The 16,611-nt window shown below is 45.2% G+C and overlaps 1 protein-coding gene across 1 annotated transcript in view; it reads right to left on the bottom strand.

The window, feature by feature from the left end:
- COL27A1 (collagen type XXVII alpha 1 chain) overlaps nucleotides 1-16,611 on the bottom strand; it is a 210,781-nt gene that overhangs the window by 24,150 nt on the left and 170,020 nt on the right. Inside the window, exons 38-41 of the mRNA XM_065418988.1 lie at nucleotides 10,979-11,032; nucleotides 10,769-10,876; nucleotides 6,932-6,985; nucleotides 6,538-6,591 (exon numbers count right to left, since the gene is read on the bottom strand). Of these exons, the coding sequence (XP_065275060.1) occupies nucleotides 6,538-6,591; nucleotides 6,932-6,985; nucleotides 10,769-10,876; nucleotides 10,979-11,032 (270 nt within the window). The remainder of the gene's footprint in view (nucleotides 1-6,537; nucleotides 6,592-6,931; nucleotides 6,986-10,768; nucleotides 10,877-10,978; nucleotides 11,033-16,611) is intronic.

Genomic DNA, 16,611 nt, shown 5'->3' on the forward strand with positions numbered 1-16,611 from the left:
TCAACCTAGCTTAGAATCGAGCAGCATTTTTCCTCACCCCATTGCACATTCCCTGATCTATAAAGGGAGCAGAACTCTCCGAATACATACCCTGGCTACATGCTGCTATCACAAACTGTTCTTGTAGATACTTCAGACCAGATGGTGAGCCCCTTACACAACTGCTTATGTGAGGAATTTCACAGAATGCAGTGGGATGACTGGTGTGAGTAACTGCTCACCGGTGTGAGCGAGGGGCTCACAATGAGGCACTCAGTTACCCTTATTGTGCATTCCATCTTCTAAAAAATAGATGATGTTTTGCTGTTGCTGTTTTAAATTCACTTGCATAAATCACTTGGGGTTACAGTGTCCTATTTCCTCTGGAGCCCAGTTCAGAGACGTCTGTTTCTTAGCTCCCTGCGTGATAGCTACATTCCAGCTCCTCTGGTTTTTGGCGACTTGCTGTTGCTGAGTCTTTGACATACTGGCTCCTCAGGATTAATGCACTTCACAGGTCCTTTGGGGTTCCAGGTCCTTAGGATTGTATTACTGTGGTTTTTAGGTGATCCTTTCTCCTGGCACATGGGGGCTGCTGGGTTCTGACTCTTTGGGGCTGCTGCACCAAAAGTTCTCTTATGTACGGGAACTCACAAAGTTAAATCATGTGGAGCCAAGTAGTTAAGTCTTCGTAATTCTCTGGTTATTGGTTTCTACAAACCATCCCAGTATGGGTATTAAGGTCCCCTCTATCTTTCTTCCATAAGTCTTCTATGGTGCTGTGGGTACCCATGATGCCCCAAACATTTGGCAATTGCTCAGTGATGCTGCCACCTGGGAGAAGACATGCAGAACTGTTTGTCTGTTCTTGACTTTTGGCAACGGTGGGTACGCAATTGACAATACTCCGCTTCAGACAGTCCCAACTGCGTTCGGCAGCAAAGTGCGGCTGTTGCCAACAGCTCATATTCTGAGGGCGGGTGTAGAGAAATGTTTATCAAGTGTGTCTGTGGCACAGGGGAAGGAGGATGTGCCAAGCTATATCGCCGGCTTTCAGTTCAAGGACGAAGAGGGACTTGCACTAAGCTTAACTTTTGCAGATTGGCAATTCCTAAAGGTTTTGCGACACTGCATCTGGTGGTATTCAGATCAGTGTTCACGTCACACACCCCGTCAGGACCCAGCCCAAGCTGGGGAAGCTAACGATCCAACCAGCGGATCAAATTCGGTGATGAATCCTGGTCACGTGCCATTTGAGGGACGTTGCGCATACGCTGAGAAGATGACGACTAAGCAATACATATCCCCTCCATTATATTCTTAGAGATAATGGCATTCTTCCCTTTCTCTGGGTACTGTCATTCCAAAATTCACTATCTTACGCCAAGGATTTGGAGTTTACTGGTGGGGTTAGGTTTACATTTACATTTTTAAGGGATAACATGTTTGGGGATTCAGTAGGATTCTTGTGGAATGGAATATAGAGAGAAGCTGTGCAAGGACTGCTCATGGATATAGAGTTGGGCAATAGATGGAGAGATTTGGGTGGCTGATTAAAAATAAGAAACAAAATATGTCTAATAGTCCTTCCTACACTGTCCCCAGAGACTCCATTGTGAAAGGGCTTCGTACGTGAAGTCAACAGCTAAATACCTTACAATTGATCTACTTTCTAGCCACTGTTAGAGTAGTAGGGACCCTCAGGAAATATGGATACAAAGCCACAGCTCCTCAGTCTCAGATAAGAATCTGAATGTACATATCAAGATGCAGAAGGCTTGACGTTGGATACTTCTCTCCAAAGAGGTTGTGGATGCCTTTCCATTTCAGATCCTAATCCGACATGATCAGGATTCAGTTCAGAGAACGTTCTAAATTTTTGACTTCTTCACAGAGTGTCAAAATCTCTGTAGCTGGTCCCTAGAACAGAGTGATGATGCTCTAGATCCCATACATACTAGACACCTTCCCTCCAGGTCTTCAACAGCTCCTGGATGCTACAGGGTTCTTAAGCTTGATTGATAAATTCCAGTACTGCAGGGCTGATCTTCTCTAGGACTTCTTGACGTCTGGATTATTCTCAGAGAGAGGGAGATTAAAGGTCTTTGCTAATTCTTTGGAAAGTTGCAGTTAAAAAAAAGGTTACAGCAAAGGGCAGCAAAGTAAACAAGTTGGGATACAAATGGAAAATGCATGGAGGAAAAGGGAAGGCTTGTTGTTGTTGGCTCCCCTCCGAAAGTGAGATACACTAGTTTGTAATTTTTAAAAGGATCTCATCTGGACAGTCCTAAGCGGCTGCCAAATGCAGGCGTCTGCTCCGAGCAAGGCCTCTTTGAGGAGCTGTGAGTGTACTAAAATCCAGCAGAACAATTAGCTGGGATGGCGCTGTGGAACTCAATTCCAAAATAATGGATATCTTCAGGCTAATTACTGCTTTGGAAAAGGGCAGACTTTCTCCACCATTAAATACCCTTCTTCTGCTCTGCTAATTTCCTACAGAGTTTAAAAAGTCGCAGAGCAATCACGGCCCCATTTCTTTCCTCTGCAGCTTTCGCTTCACTCTTTCATCTTCAAAGTCTGAATTCTTCCTCTTTTGGTGTTAAGGTTACACGTGGTCTTGGGGAAGGATCCTGACATATGTATTCATGTGCTGTGATCCAGGCAGTTCTTATAAGATAAGGAGGGATGGGCGAGGCTAGGACTTAGATGAAAGGCCCTCATGGGACACCTATGTGCTTCAGGAAGTGGTGCTGGTGATTCAGCAAGTAATGTTGCTTTCCCCTTATCACTATGAAACCAATGCCCCAGGATGGGATTAAGGCATCACTGTGCTGATGGAGGTGCCATCTTTCAGGTAAGATGTAAAACAGAGGTCTTGACCCCTTGGGGTCATTAAAAGTTCCCAGGGTACTTAACAGCAGAGATATTGTAATGCTCTGATTCAGAGAGTCCAAAGCAGGAAGGGACTGCTGTGATCATCCGATTCTAGTCTGACTTCCTGTATAACACAGCCATAGGACTGCCTGGAATTAATTCCTGTTTGAACAAGAGCAGAGATTCCCAAACTGTGGTACATATAACCCTGGGGCACATGAGCCTGTCAGAAGTGTCATTCTGTCCCAGGGTGGTCTGTCTCCCCCACAAGACAGCAGGGCCCACCTAACTACTGCATCACGACATAGCCCATCACGACTGGCATCAAAGAGAGCAGCTGCCCAACTAGGGAACAAGAGCCAGGGGCCAATCAGGCAGCCGCCTCCCTAATATGACATCCTGGCCAAATTCCAATTTGGGTAATTACATTCTCCCGCATTTCCCAGCTGACTATGGGATTCACTTTCAATTCCCGCATTTAACCCAGAGGTGGCTGCATTTCACTGGAGGATGAAATGACCCCTGTATATAAATTAATTTTGAAAAGTACCTAGTAAATGCTATGTAAATATATTGCCTCTGGTACGGTGCCTTCCAATAGCATCTGTTGAGTTTAAGAACAGCAACATGTTGGCATACATTTTCTCTCCTTCTTAATGCCTCTGCTGTTTATTCTTGTCGTCTTTCTGCAGTTGCTCCTTTCGTGTACCCCTGCTATTCCTGACCCCCTGGAAATTGATTACTGGTACTTCAACCTAATTAACGTGTGGTAGCCCAGTCCACTTGGGACGGCAGGAGCATCTTTGTCAGTGCTTAGCCTCCAAAGCAGTTCCCAATCCCGGCAGCAGAAGCATTGCCTGATAATTGTGAGGGTTTAAAGCACAGCCAGCAGTTGTCTGGTGTCAGACAGTTTGCTGAGCATAGTGAGCATAGTACAATACTAAGTCTAATATCTGCACACATCTCATTCTCCTCTGTATTTCACTGCTTAGAGACAATGGCTCTTTTTACTTTGGGTTTGTGTTACTCACTGTTTTGCATCGGACACTGAAGCCTCCTGTATCTAATGTGTCTGGAACCCTGGGCTAGTCTCTTAAAGGACAATGTGTAACAAACTGTAAGAACAGCAGGACAATGGAACAGATTGCCTAGGGAGGTCGTGGAAGCTTCTTTACTGGAGGTTTTCAAAAGGAGGCAGGATAGCCATCTGTCTTGGGTGGTTTAGTCACAACAAATCCTGCATCTTGGCTTGTGCTTGGTGGAAAGTTCTAGCTCTGCTACTTTGAGCTAGATGATGGCAGGAGACCTCTTGGAGAATGGATGCCACTTAATGGAGGACACAGAAGCTAGGGGCCATTCATCTTGGTACAACTGGAGAACACTATGGGAAGGTTTGGGAAGCTAAGAGGTAGGACAAAAAGAGGATGGGGGTGGCAATAAAAACAAAGATGCAGAAGCTACTCAGCAAACTGGTGGTGGAGATAAGGGAGTATCAGAGAAATGGTCAGATGCCCCAGTGCCAGAGACGCAGCTCAAGGTTGGAAGGGAGCAGAGAGAGAAGTGCAGGAATTCTCAGAGGCACCAATAATAATCATGCCTGGGGTGGCATCTCTGGGTTGTGAGTGTATCTAAATTCAACAGCTGGATGCTCTCCTAATCCCTTATGTTTTCTCACTACTTCTGCAGTGGAGTCAGTCACAGTGTAAAAGGAGAGCAACTCTCATGTCTCAGAGACTCATGTCAATGTAAAGAATCTCTAGACACACCAAGATCGAATGGCCGAGCTATGGGTGCCTTCCCACTTGGGATCCTGACTTGGTAGGATGGCTGGCAAAGATGTACCTGTGAGATCTCTTCTTAGAATCTCAGGAGTCCCTCTAAGGAAGGAAACTTTTGCCTGCAGATGCACGTCTGCGATCATGACCATGTGCAATAACACAAGTGCTGAGGGATGCCAATAATTCACACCATGCACTGAGTGCTTCCTGCGATAGGGACACTAAGTACAGTGGGGTAGACAACCAGGATCAATAAAAATTCAAGCAACTTTTCTCATGGTAGGGTCCCATTTGCAACCACTTCCAATTACTACTCTTTTCCTTCCTGCACAGGGGGGAAGAAAGCTGCTGCTGTAGCTACTGACAGACATGTGATTGGCTCCGGCAACAATGCAAGTACAGCCAAAGCCAGCTGGGATCATCTTCAGAGCACTGAGCAGCAAGCTGTGCCGAGAGGAAGCCACTAAAATATGAGTCACTTCTCCAGCCTGAACTGGGTACGTTCAAGCTGACTCAGCAAAAGCCTTGAAAGAATGCAGCAGTGGAACAAGGGCTTTGACTCATTCCAGCTGCAGTCAGGGCGCTTGTCAAGGGGTGTAGGTGGACAAACAAGTCACGGGTGTGAGAGGCTACTAGTAAAATGGGACGGGGGAAGGGAAGGGAGACCATTTGTGCTTCACTTACGAAATGTAATAGGCTGGAACAACCAGAAGCAACAGGAAGCTCTTCCAAGAGCAGACAGTTTTAGGGGCATGTGTGCAGGGTGTTAGTTTGACTTGACAACAAAACCTACTGATCTAATTTCTTTCACCTCGGGGATTCAGTAGAATTTCTGTGGAACTAGGAAACGCCCCCAATATTCATGTCTATAGGCCCTTTCAGAGATACAAGAGAGCATGGGTGCCTGGAAATGGTGTCCTGGTGTATTGTGTTCTCTGATCCTGACTTGCACTGATAACGCATCGGCTTGTGTGTTTGGGTACGTCTACACAGCAAAAAAAAGAATGCCCCCCCACCCCCCAACTCTGTGGCAGAGAGCCTCAGAGCCACGCCCGGTCAACTGACTTGGGCTCGCACTGCGGAGCTAAAGATAGTAGTGACTCAGACACTCCCCACTTGCCAGGTTCCTGAGCCTGAATGTCAACACAACCCTGAGTCAGTCGACTGGGCTCTGAGACTCTCTGCCATGTTTTGTTTTGTTTTGTTTTTTGCTGTATAGACGTATCCTAACTGGCACCACTTCCCTCTGCTGGATGGGATGCCAGACTTGTCCAAGTGTTTATCAGTTTCTAATGCTCATCCACTAACACAGGGGTTCTCAAACTTCATTGCACCGCGACCCTCTTCTGACAACAAAAATTACTACCCAACCCCACGAGTGAGGACCGAAGCCTGAGCCCGGCCAGCCCTGCCACCCAGGTCTGAAGCCCTCGGGCTTTGGCCTCGAGCCCCAGCAAGTCTAAGCCAGCCCTGACGACCCCATTAAAATGAGGTCGAGACCCACTTTGGGGTCCCGACCCACAGTTTGAGAACTGCTGCTTCTAGCACATCAGCGGGAGAATGAGAGAGGATACAATGTAACTAGTACTGCTATTATTGATGATGGTTAAATCAAGAGTCTTTTTCAGCTCAAGCAGTAGAAGCCTGTGTTTTTGGCACAGGATGTCACAGTTTCTGTTTCCCAGGCCACACGTTTGCAGCTAGCAGGTGGCTAGGTTGTCTGCATATCTACGGTGCTTGTTCACATGATCTTTGTGTTGGATTACAAGTGCTAGTGTTTATTTGAATGGGTCTATGGGAGCTGTGCCCTGGTGCTTCGGTTGGAATGGGTGCTGCTATCCGAGTAGGGGCAGTACTGGCATATGCAGAACAGGAGATAGCTAAACTGCATGAAATTTGCCCTTACCTTTTCACCTTTTGGCCCTGGTGGTCCGACTGGACCTGGCGGTCCTGCATGCCCCTGTGGGAGAATAGAAAACGTATGACGGGATTGTAAAAATGGAGTCACTTCTGTGATAGGATCCTATATTGCTGACTACAGAGACACCTGAATTGCGGGTGCAGGCTTCAGAGAAATATAGACGCATCAGCAGTGACATCAGCCATGCCTGGAAGATGGAGGAAAACCAGATCGGAAGAACTCTCCACAGCTCAGACTGAGAATAATAAAGAACTAAGCTGTCTATCATCCCAACCAACTGGAAATATAAATAGAGTTAGTTTTGCATCCTGGGCTAATTATGATGTTAGATTTGGAAATGTGTAAAGCAGGGGAATGAGCATCAAAAAAGCAGCCTTACCTCATAACCCATTAAGCCAGGTTCCCCTTGGGCACCCATCCTTCCTGGAGCACCCTATGGAAGCAATCACACAGAAAAATGCCATTAGAACAGCCTGCTGTCATTGTCTTCAGAAACCACATGCTGCAAAGTGGACTTTCAAGACAGGCAAACCTTAGGCTTGGGAGATTAAACTGAAAGGCTCCCATCTATTCTTTGGGCAAACCAGGTAGCCTTATGGCAGCATCATCCTGCAGTATTCTCCGCACTCAGCTATCAAATCGATAGGAGGGTAGCTCCTCCAGCCCAAGTCTCTGCCAAGAGTTTATCAATGAGGTCCCCAGCTCATTTACAGAAATATAATATATGGAGATACACCTATCTCATAAAACTGGAAGGGACCTTGAAGGTCATCGAGTCCAGTCCCCTGCCTTCACTAGCAGGACCAAGTACTGATTTTGCCCCAGATCCCTAAATGGCCCCCTCAAGGATTGAACTCACAACTCTGAGTTTAGCAGGCCAATGCTCAAACCACTGAGCTATCCCTCTCCCCTTGAGCTATCCCAGTAGTCAGTTCTTTTCCAGTTGGGAACTGGCTCATATTTTTGGACTCCTATAACTCCTAAAAATGCAGAGTCATGGTCTTTCCTCTTATGCCAACGTATCCTGGAAATTTAACTCTTGCCTGAATCAGGTGCTCTCCAAATCATTTGGGCATATAGAGGAAAATCTCACGACAATGCAATGTGGATAATGCCGTGCTAATTGCTAGATATATACATAGGTACTGGAACTAGGGGTGCTGCCACACCCGCTGTCTTGAAGTGGACTCCATTATACACCGGGTTTACAGTCCGGTTCAAAGGCTCTCCGCACCCCCACTATACAAATTGTTCCAGCACCTTTGGATCTATACATAATAAAACTAGCAAAGGGTGACGTGTGAACATTGTGTGATGTTCTGCTCTTCACCTGCCCCCTCTGGACTCTCTTGCTAACTTCTAATCCAGGGTCTTTTTTGCTGAATATTCCTTCAGTGAAGTTTTTAGTGAGACAGTTCTGATGAAGGCCTGAACCCTTAAACATACAAAGACCTCTCTTGTTTTTTGTGGTTCTCAGGCCTGGCAACAAAGATGACATTGAGGAGTCATCTTTTGAGCTGCAATTGACTAGGGAGTTGCAAGAGCTGATGTTTTAGGAAACTGAACAAAAGGTTAAAGAGAGTTTCCAAATCCTGATCTTCAGATTAAAGCTGGATGCAAGCCTTTTGCTACTAAGCTGCAGATACTGGCAAACTCATATTACCTTTCTAGCCAGTAGTGAGCGGAGTAGATTTTAGTTGCTGAAGCTCAGGCACATTTCTCCTTCTGGTGCTTTATATTTTATACCTGATAATTTCTATGCTTCATTTACTCAGTGGGTAGAATAGAGAATTCTCGGTCACAGGAGGAGTTGCATGGATTAGTCACTCCAGATGCTAGAAACCATTGCACAAATCATATGGTCATTAAACATTTCCCCTTTACTGCTGGAAGTTCAAGTGCTGGCATGCACTGAAAGGGGCTGGGAAAGCAGATAATCAATCTAGAGAGTGCAAAGGATGGCTTCCTGAATTTGAGGATTTTTCTGGTGATCTGTCAGAATGGGAGTGTGCTTTGTTTTAGAGGGAAAAAAGACTTTTTCTTGTTTGAGGTCATTTGGGATCTTCCAGTATCCTGCTTCAGAGACCTGGTGTTGGGTTTCCCCACAAAAGGTGTGAGTAATTCCTCCTGGAGTCCATCAACATGAGTCCTATACAAGTCCGAGGAGTTGCTTGAGTGTGCCATGAGGAGAGTTCTGCCCACAGGATCCACTCACACAACCTGTCCTGGACCTCACCTTGCTGGTCAGAAACTGAAAAGTCTCATTAGACTTTCCAAATCTTCCACTTTTTCATCATATTTTTAACCCTTTCCTCAAGGACAGATTGAAAAGATACACAGTCCAATAGACTGTTGCTCAGACATTAATCTGCTTCCCTGAGAAATATTCCATGGAGACTCTGCCAAACCAGTCTGCAGGGAGGATCTATTGGAAAGACCATAACTTTTAATGGAGGCCTTAAAAACCACAGCAGAATCTCTGTTGCTCAGTCTCTCAGTGCTACTGTTCTGAAACATCTCAGCAATTCCTGGTTCCTTCCCGTCTTTTCAGTATGTCTACAGATTAAATCAGAGGAGGCAAGTGATACTTAAGCAATTACTATAAGAACCTGCAGGGCTACAGCCTGGAACCATAGGGGTTCTGGGCCACTGACACCTCCACAGGAGGCTTAGGGGTGTTCCTGCAGGAGGACCCTGTGAGGCTGGGCCCAGGAGGATGTACCACCCAGCAGGACCTGAGTGGCAGCTCCTCAGAGCCCACAGATTAGCTGGCACTGGTACTTAAGACAGGAAGCCATGACAGGGAGTTGTCCAAACCACCATACAGATTGTCCGCCTGTCCTGCTTTAGACCCTGTGCATGAGAGATCCCAGACTCCAGCTTCTGACTGTGCCTGCCTCCTGATGCTTGACTCTTGGTTTACCCTCCAGCCTATCTTAGACTCTGATCTCCTGGTAATAGACAATGCTCCCTACTGACACCTGACTCCTGGTTTGCCCTGTGGCCTCTCTCGGACTCTGAGCCTCTGGTACCTGACTCAGCCTGACTCCTGCTCTGACCACTAGGTCTGACCGCCCATGACTCAGTCCTGATAGTTACCCTGCTGGTTGGATATATATGAAGAAATATTTGTTGCCTGTTGCGACTGTTTGGATCCCTCAGTCTGACAATCTTGAGGCAACTGAACTTCTCCTTCTACCATACTGCTGCTGTTCTCTCTCCCAGCCTCACCCCAGCGCCACACCCAAAACCTTTATCATGTTCTATCTGTGCTAATTGCAAGTGTTCCAGATAATGGATTAAGAGTGGGTGTATGGCTGGGGCAGAAGTCCAAGGCAGAGTTCCATGTAATAAAACAGTTTGACGTGGAAGCTGCTCACCATGAGTATGCAGTCTCAAAGGGAATGCTCTGAGCAAATATAGCTTCTCTGCTCATTCCCTTTTCCAGAAATATATTCCCAATAATTAGACTTGAGAGGAGAGAGTCAATATAAAACTGCAATGCATCCTTAACTGGCTGCATCTGCTATCAACACAATGAAAACTTGAGAGATTCCTTCTCATGTGGCAAAGTAGCAAATTATTAAAATCACTGATCAGCTAAAACTAGAGCTGGTTGGAAAAATATTTCCATGGGAAATGTTGAAAAAAAATTCTTGTGAAATTTTTTTTTTTGAGTTAAAACCAAAACCATTTTTTCCAGATTTTATGATGTTAAAATGGAAAATTTTGTAGTTTTTTCTTTTACCCCCACCTTCCTCTTTCTCTCTCTCCTTTTTGCCCCTAAAATAATTTGCCACTGGAAAGGGGGGAGGAGAAAAAAATGGGAGAAAAAGGCAACCCCCCCCCCCCCCCCAAAAAACCCTAATCTTATCCAAATATTTTTTTCTGGTTTTTCATAGAAAAATCTGATTTTTGTTTTAGCATAAACAAGTCAACAAAAACCTTCCTTGTAAAAAATTTCATTTAGGAAAAAAAAAAAAAATCTATTTTCTGTTTTCAAAGGAAAGTTTTGCTAGAAAATTTTCGATCAGCTCTAATTTAAACCATCAAAAAAGTAAAATAATGTAAATTTGAATCCCTCTCTCTGCCTCATCTCCTCCCTGTGCTTCTGTTCTGTCTCCCAAGGCACACAGCTGCCCCCCCGCCCCCTCCATGCACACCCTACCGCATGTCACTTTGGGTTGCACTCAGTCAATTGCAGGTCTATTCTCACCATAGGTCCCAGGGTACCTCTGGATCCTTTAAGGCCTTGAGTCCCTTTTGGCCCCATCTTCCCTGGAGGGCCCGTCTCGCCCAGCTGCCCCTGATAGCCCTTGCTGCCCTGTAGAAGAGTATACAGATTATTGACACAAAATGAAATAAAACATTAAAGAAGCAAAGAGATGAGAATGAAAAGGAGGAAACACTGGCAATGGGCTCTTACCTTCTGGCCGGTTTTGCCCTTTTCTCCCTGTTTGCCTGGTTTCCCTTCTGGTCCCTAGGAGAGTGGAGAAACCCAAGTAAAAGTTCTACCCAGCAACCATCGTGCGTGCCCCTCGCATGATAATCGGAGCCCATCTCTGGCGATGGTGCCAGGGAACAGTCCTTTTACCCCTCCAGTCCTATTCCCATGGGAGCAGAGAAGCAGGAAGGATGTTTAAGCAATAATCCAATGGACCATGAGGTGTGACAAAATAAACTCCCTTCATCAGCATTATGGCAGAGCAGGAGCAAGGTTAAGATTGTTCCTGAGCTCCTTTGACATGAAACTGAGGCTTACCTACCACTTCGAGATGGAGAGATTTCTGTGCCAAGAAGGCTGCCTAGCTCTGGGGGGAGAAGTAAGAAGAGGCAGAGTTTTTAACCTTCAGGTCACAGGTCATATACAGACTAGGACTCTGAAGACTGACAATCATCATGTGATGACAGCATATGTAAAGTATTTGGTGCACAGTGGAGTTCTGTGCGCAAAGGTGCCCATGGCACCAAATATGGCATCCTAACGGGCCTCTTTGAAGAGACAGCAAGGATTGACTAAACATGGAGACTGTACAGTCCTCTCACTCTTGGTAGTGTCCCCTGTCAGTTCATCGCTGGAGAAAGTTGCCCTGCTGTACTTTGTTCTATGCATAGAGAGAACTTTCACTCTCTCAATCAAGCACCTTTCACCAGCAGTGAATACGTTTAAAACGGGTTTGGATAACTCTGTAAGTGCTGTTTAGAATAATGGCTCTGGAAAGTGGCTGTGTATTGGAGCCACTGCTTAGCTAACTAGCATTCCTACTAGACTGGAAGTGTATTGACAATTACTGGTTTTATTTTCTACTTACCTGTTAGGTGTCTTTCTGCTCATTACACACACATTTTATCTATTTGTATTATTATTACAATTCACATGCATGGACATATATAAAAACAGACCCCATTACACACAGACCTATGTACAGTATATGGGAATAGACTCAAACGCACAAATACAGAGGGACCCATGGACAGCAAGACACAGAGATATAGGACTGCTGTTTACACCTATTCTCAATCTCTCACACAAGACCTGCAACCCATCCATGCACACAAAGCACAGGTAAACCGGGCTGTGGGAAGTCAGACACTGGAGCGTGAAAGGTAGTTAAATATAGCAGACTTCTAGGTCCCTACACTGTGCCCAGGATAGGTCTGGAAGTGCATGAAATGTGTGAAAGACAAGGAATGAGACAGTAGTAGTTTCACAGGGACATCTCTCAGCTGGAAAACGGGAGCCCAGGGATTCAGTGTTTTAGTAGGAGTGCCGGTAGCTGTGGGCCAGATGATAGACTGGATTTGACAGGAATTAACAGCAGCTGGACAATCACTGAAAAAAAGAATTTGCACATTTGGGCAATTGGAACTTGAAGTTTTCATCAGTATATATGTACCAGTCCATCTTCCTGTATTAGTCTAGCGGTTGTGTCCGCCCAGATCTCTCTCCGGCATTTCACCACTAATGACGCTGTGGAAGCAGATTGGTTCAATCGGATGTCTTTTGGCTAAACAAAAGTATCAACACATAACAGGCCTGGTCTCAGCTTGGATCTGACACATGTGCCTTAGAGGTCTCTGCTCCAAGAGCAATTCAGACCTATTGCACTCCGTGAAGGAGCTGAACTAGCCCTTCAGTTCCCTGAATACAGCGACTCTGTTCTGCAGGAGCCATACATTTCAAAAGAGCATCCTGAAAAGAGTGGCTATTAATCCTCCATAAAGTTATTGTCTGTGCTACAGAGTACTTGATTCCTTCTACCTGTTGTCTCCAGCCCATGGAACTCCCCTCTTTGTTCCACAGTTGTTGTTGTTTTTTTGCCAGAACCTCTCCAAGCCTATGCACTGATCAAGGAGCTAGAACGACAGTTGTCCCAGAAGTATGACAGCAGGTTGGACTACTGCTGCACTTTATCAGTGCTGAATACCATGGGTCCAGTCTTGCAGTACACCCACAATTCATATTTGTGATGGGAATCTAAAGGAATCCTTTCACTGTGCCCCTGAGTTTGGAGGCAGCGAACTCTAGTAGCGAGAGCAACAGATGCGGAGTTGGGCCTCTTGAGTACCCATTCCCAGTTCTGCTACCAACTTGATATGTGACATCAGGCCACATCTCTTAATCTCTCTGTGTCTCAGGCCTGATCTCCACTTCAAATTTATACCAGCATAACTATGTTGATCAGGAGTGGGAACCCCCTCTCCTCTCCCCTGACAACATAGCTATGCTGACAAAATCCCCAGCGTAGATGCAGTTATGCTGATATAACCTCACTTCTGTTGGCATAGCTAATGTCGTTCAAGAGTCTATGCTGACATAGCTATGGGCAGGTGGAGCTCAGATGTCCATGGGATCTGCTAAACTCCTTGGGCTTAACTCTTTCTTAATTGGGAGAGGGGGAAAAAGTGGCAGTATCTCCCAAGCCCCCTCACTGGTGATGCCAAAATGAGCCAGCTGTCACTGACAGGAGACTGTGCTGATCTTCATACATTACTCCCTCTTTCTTTCTTCCATGAGCTGCGAAACTGTCCACAAGGTTGACATGTGTAAAAGTATTATCATTGGGTATCTGAGCTGACCCCTGCTGAAATGAAAGGGGCAGTTCACACCTCTCAGTTATTGTTTTAGGTTCTGCAGATGTCTCTTGGTTGTTTTTACACTTAGTTCACTTTTTAGAGGCTCTCTCTGTAACCATAAGAGCCAGGAACTTTCATTTTAAAACAAAAAGTAAGTTTAGAATCTGGAGTGCAAGATGGCAGCAAGAAAGAGCAAATGGTGTGCCATACTACCACATACAGGCTTAATCACAGCCCTGCTTGATGCAACCCTGTGGAGCTCAGCAAAACCAAAGCTCTCAGTTATCAGAAGGTTTCCAATATGCTTCCTTTGGGGGGAAAAAAAATCTGGGTTTGTCTGCCTGTCCATGTGAGAAAACAGAGGGTAAAATCCTGGTTCTGCTGAAGTCAAAGATGCCAGAATCCCACCCAGAGTCTCCAGCATGGTAGATGCTAGTGTCTTTTGCCAGTTCCTGTGCTTTTAGCTACTGATCTCTAGAGCAAACACTACAGTGATGGACACCATAGAGAAGCCCATAAATAAAAATAATTCACTCCAAGGTCTTTTTACTGGATTCAGATCAGCTGAATCTGATGGCTAAGGCACTACACACTTGGTGATTTTTATTTTTTGAGAAAGTTTGTAAGCTTTTTGAAGGGTACTTTTGGTCATCATCTTGTTGAAAATACAAATCCTCTTTCCAATTGTTCTTCCTCAAGTGGGATTATTTCTAAATAGAAATATCCCTTTAATACACTGCACTGTTTATCAGATCAGTAAAAAAATATTGCAGCATGCCAGCGCCTCTAAGAGATGATGGTATTTGTGATGAGACATTGTGAAGGGAGCATTTTTAAATTAAAGCCATACAGTGTTCGGTGCGCAAAAATATTTGCTTAAGAAAAGCAGAAATTACAATCTGTTGGTTTGCTCATTTGAAAATTTCATTACAAACTTGAGAGAGAGCCATTTTTGCAGTTTTTTCCCCTACAGGACTGGGATATTTTTCAAAGGATCGGGGGAGGGCTGGTTTTCCAGCTTTGGCAATGAAGAGTCACGCTTCTTGCATGGAATGCAAATAGAGCAAAATTTGAGAGGGGTGCAAAAACAAGAAAAGTCACGTGAAATAGCTACACAACCAGGATGGTGGCACTCACACAATTCTATAGATGAGGGTTGGAATTCACCCAGCACAGGCCCACAAACCACTTAAGTCCCACTGCAGCTTCTAGTCTGAGGGCTTAAGTGGCACACTGGTTTTGTGCCGGCCCTCTGCACAGGGCTGACTTTCACCCTGTGACAATAACTTGCTTAACAGGAGGAAGCAAGTACTCTTGTTTTAGGGCCCCTCCTTCCTGCCTTTATACCAAAGTCCTTCATCTCATCAGAAACGTTTTGTTCTTTTCCAAAATGCCTTGAGCTATTCAATCCCACTGCCTTGTACTTCAGAGCCCAAGGGCTTCTTACGCTCTTAAGCAAGTCCTCTCCCCACATCACTCTTCACAGGGACTGAGCTCTCACTAGCCACATTAAAGTTAGTTTTGTAAACACTGATGTAATTTCCCAAGATGTATACAAGTCCAGTCAGTTCTTCATCTGGTCTCACTCCATCACTTTTCTCAGTAGGTTTCCCACCTCTTTGTTTCAAGAGCACATGGGTTGTTTTATTGCATAGTTTCCATGCTCCACATGGATACTTGAAGCAGTTGCTTATCTTATGTATCGGGAAACTTTTGTTGATAACTAACGCCCACCCAGTTCCATGAATCCCTACATTGTACAAAGACAGAACACCACACTGCGTGCACCAGCTGTTCCTACAATTTTCAGCCTGACTCAGCTCTTCTTGCGCCTATGGGCATCTTTCATTGTTACCCCCATTTCAGTACATAACACAGCTTAATGTATGAATTAACACATTGAGTGGCTGAAGGAAAAACTGGGATTCACTTAATTTAACTTTTTAATTTCCAGACTGTATCTGGAAATGTGTGGGGATGACTGAAGTCCATTCAGGTACAATGGGGGGGAGGGATAGCTCAGTGGTTTGAGCATTGGCCTGCTAAACCCAGGGTTGTGAGTTCAATCCTTGAGGGGGCCATCTGGGGCAAAATTGGTCCTGCTAGTGAAGGCAGGGGGCTGGACTCGATGACCTTTTGGGGTCCCTCCCAGTTCTATGAGATAGGTATAGCTCCATTTTTTTTTATATATTTACAAGAATCCTTAGACAAGGAGAGAGAACACAGCCTATGCAACAGCTCTTTTTAGTCCACTATCTGTCAGCTTTTGGGGGTAGAGGAAAATGCACTCCCATTGTATAATTCACAGAGCATGACCAATGGAGATCTACCATTACAGCCCTAAAACCCAGCAGACTAAAACGTTAAAAGAAGAGAGTGGAGATCTGCTACCAAGAATGGGAGACTCTAAAACTGACTAAAGGCCAAATAGACCTGGACAGCGAAGTTCCAGTCTGGATCCAAACTTCCCAAAGGTGTGCTGGAGTTCAGATATTGGGGTTAGATTTGCCCCCACTTCTATAATAATCATAGGTGGGTCAGCTTCTCAGGTGATGTTAATGAGCATGGCTCTACTGAAGTTGATGACGATATGACCCAATTGACCCGATTTGAAATGGCAGCTGGAAGTACTCAGCACTTGTGGAAAACTTAGGAAATATGCATCTGGCGATGTAATACAGCGATGGAAGAAAGCACTGTAAGGATATTATCTCTGGTCCTGAAAAGCAGTCTTATAAGGGTGATGTACCCTACCAAAGCCCATGGACACAATTTTGATCCAATACTGCTCATTAACCTGCTCAGGAATATGACTGATTATCAATGTAATTCCAATGCCTTTTGGGCTTCATTGAATGGAAGCCATTAAATCACTCCCTCTGATTAGAAATGCATCAGTTAAAGAGAAGACGTGATTGCTGTATTCAAAATGTGTATTGGTGGAGATGGAAAGAGCGAGGGGAGAAGGGGGGAGTATGGGCC

Source organism: Emys orbicularis, chromosome 18 (genome assembly GCF_028017835.1).
Source record: "Emys orbicularis isolate rEmyOrb1 chromosome 18, rEmyOrb1.hap1, whole genome shotgun sequence".
NCBI classification, from domain to species: domain Eukaryota; kingdom Metazoa; phylum Chordata; order Testudines; family Emydidae; genus Emys; species Emys orbicularis.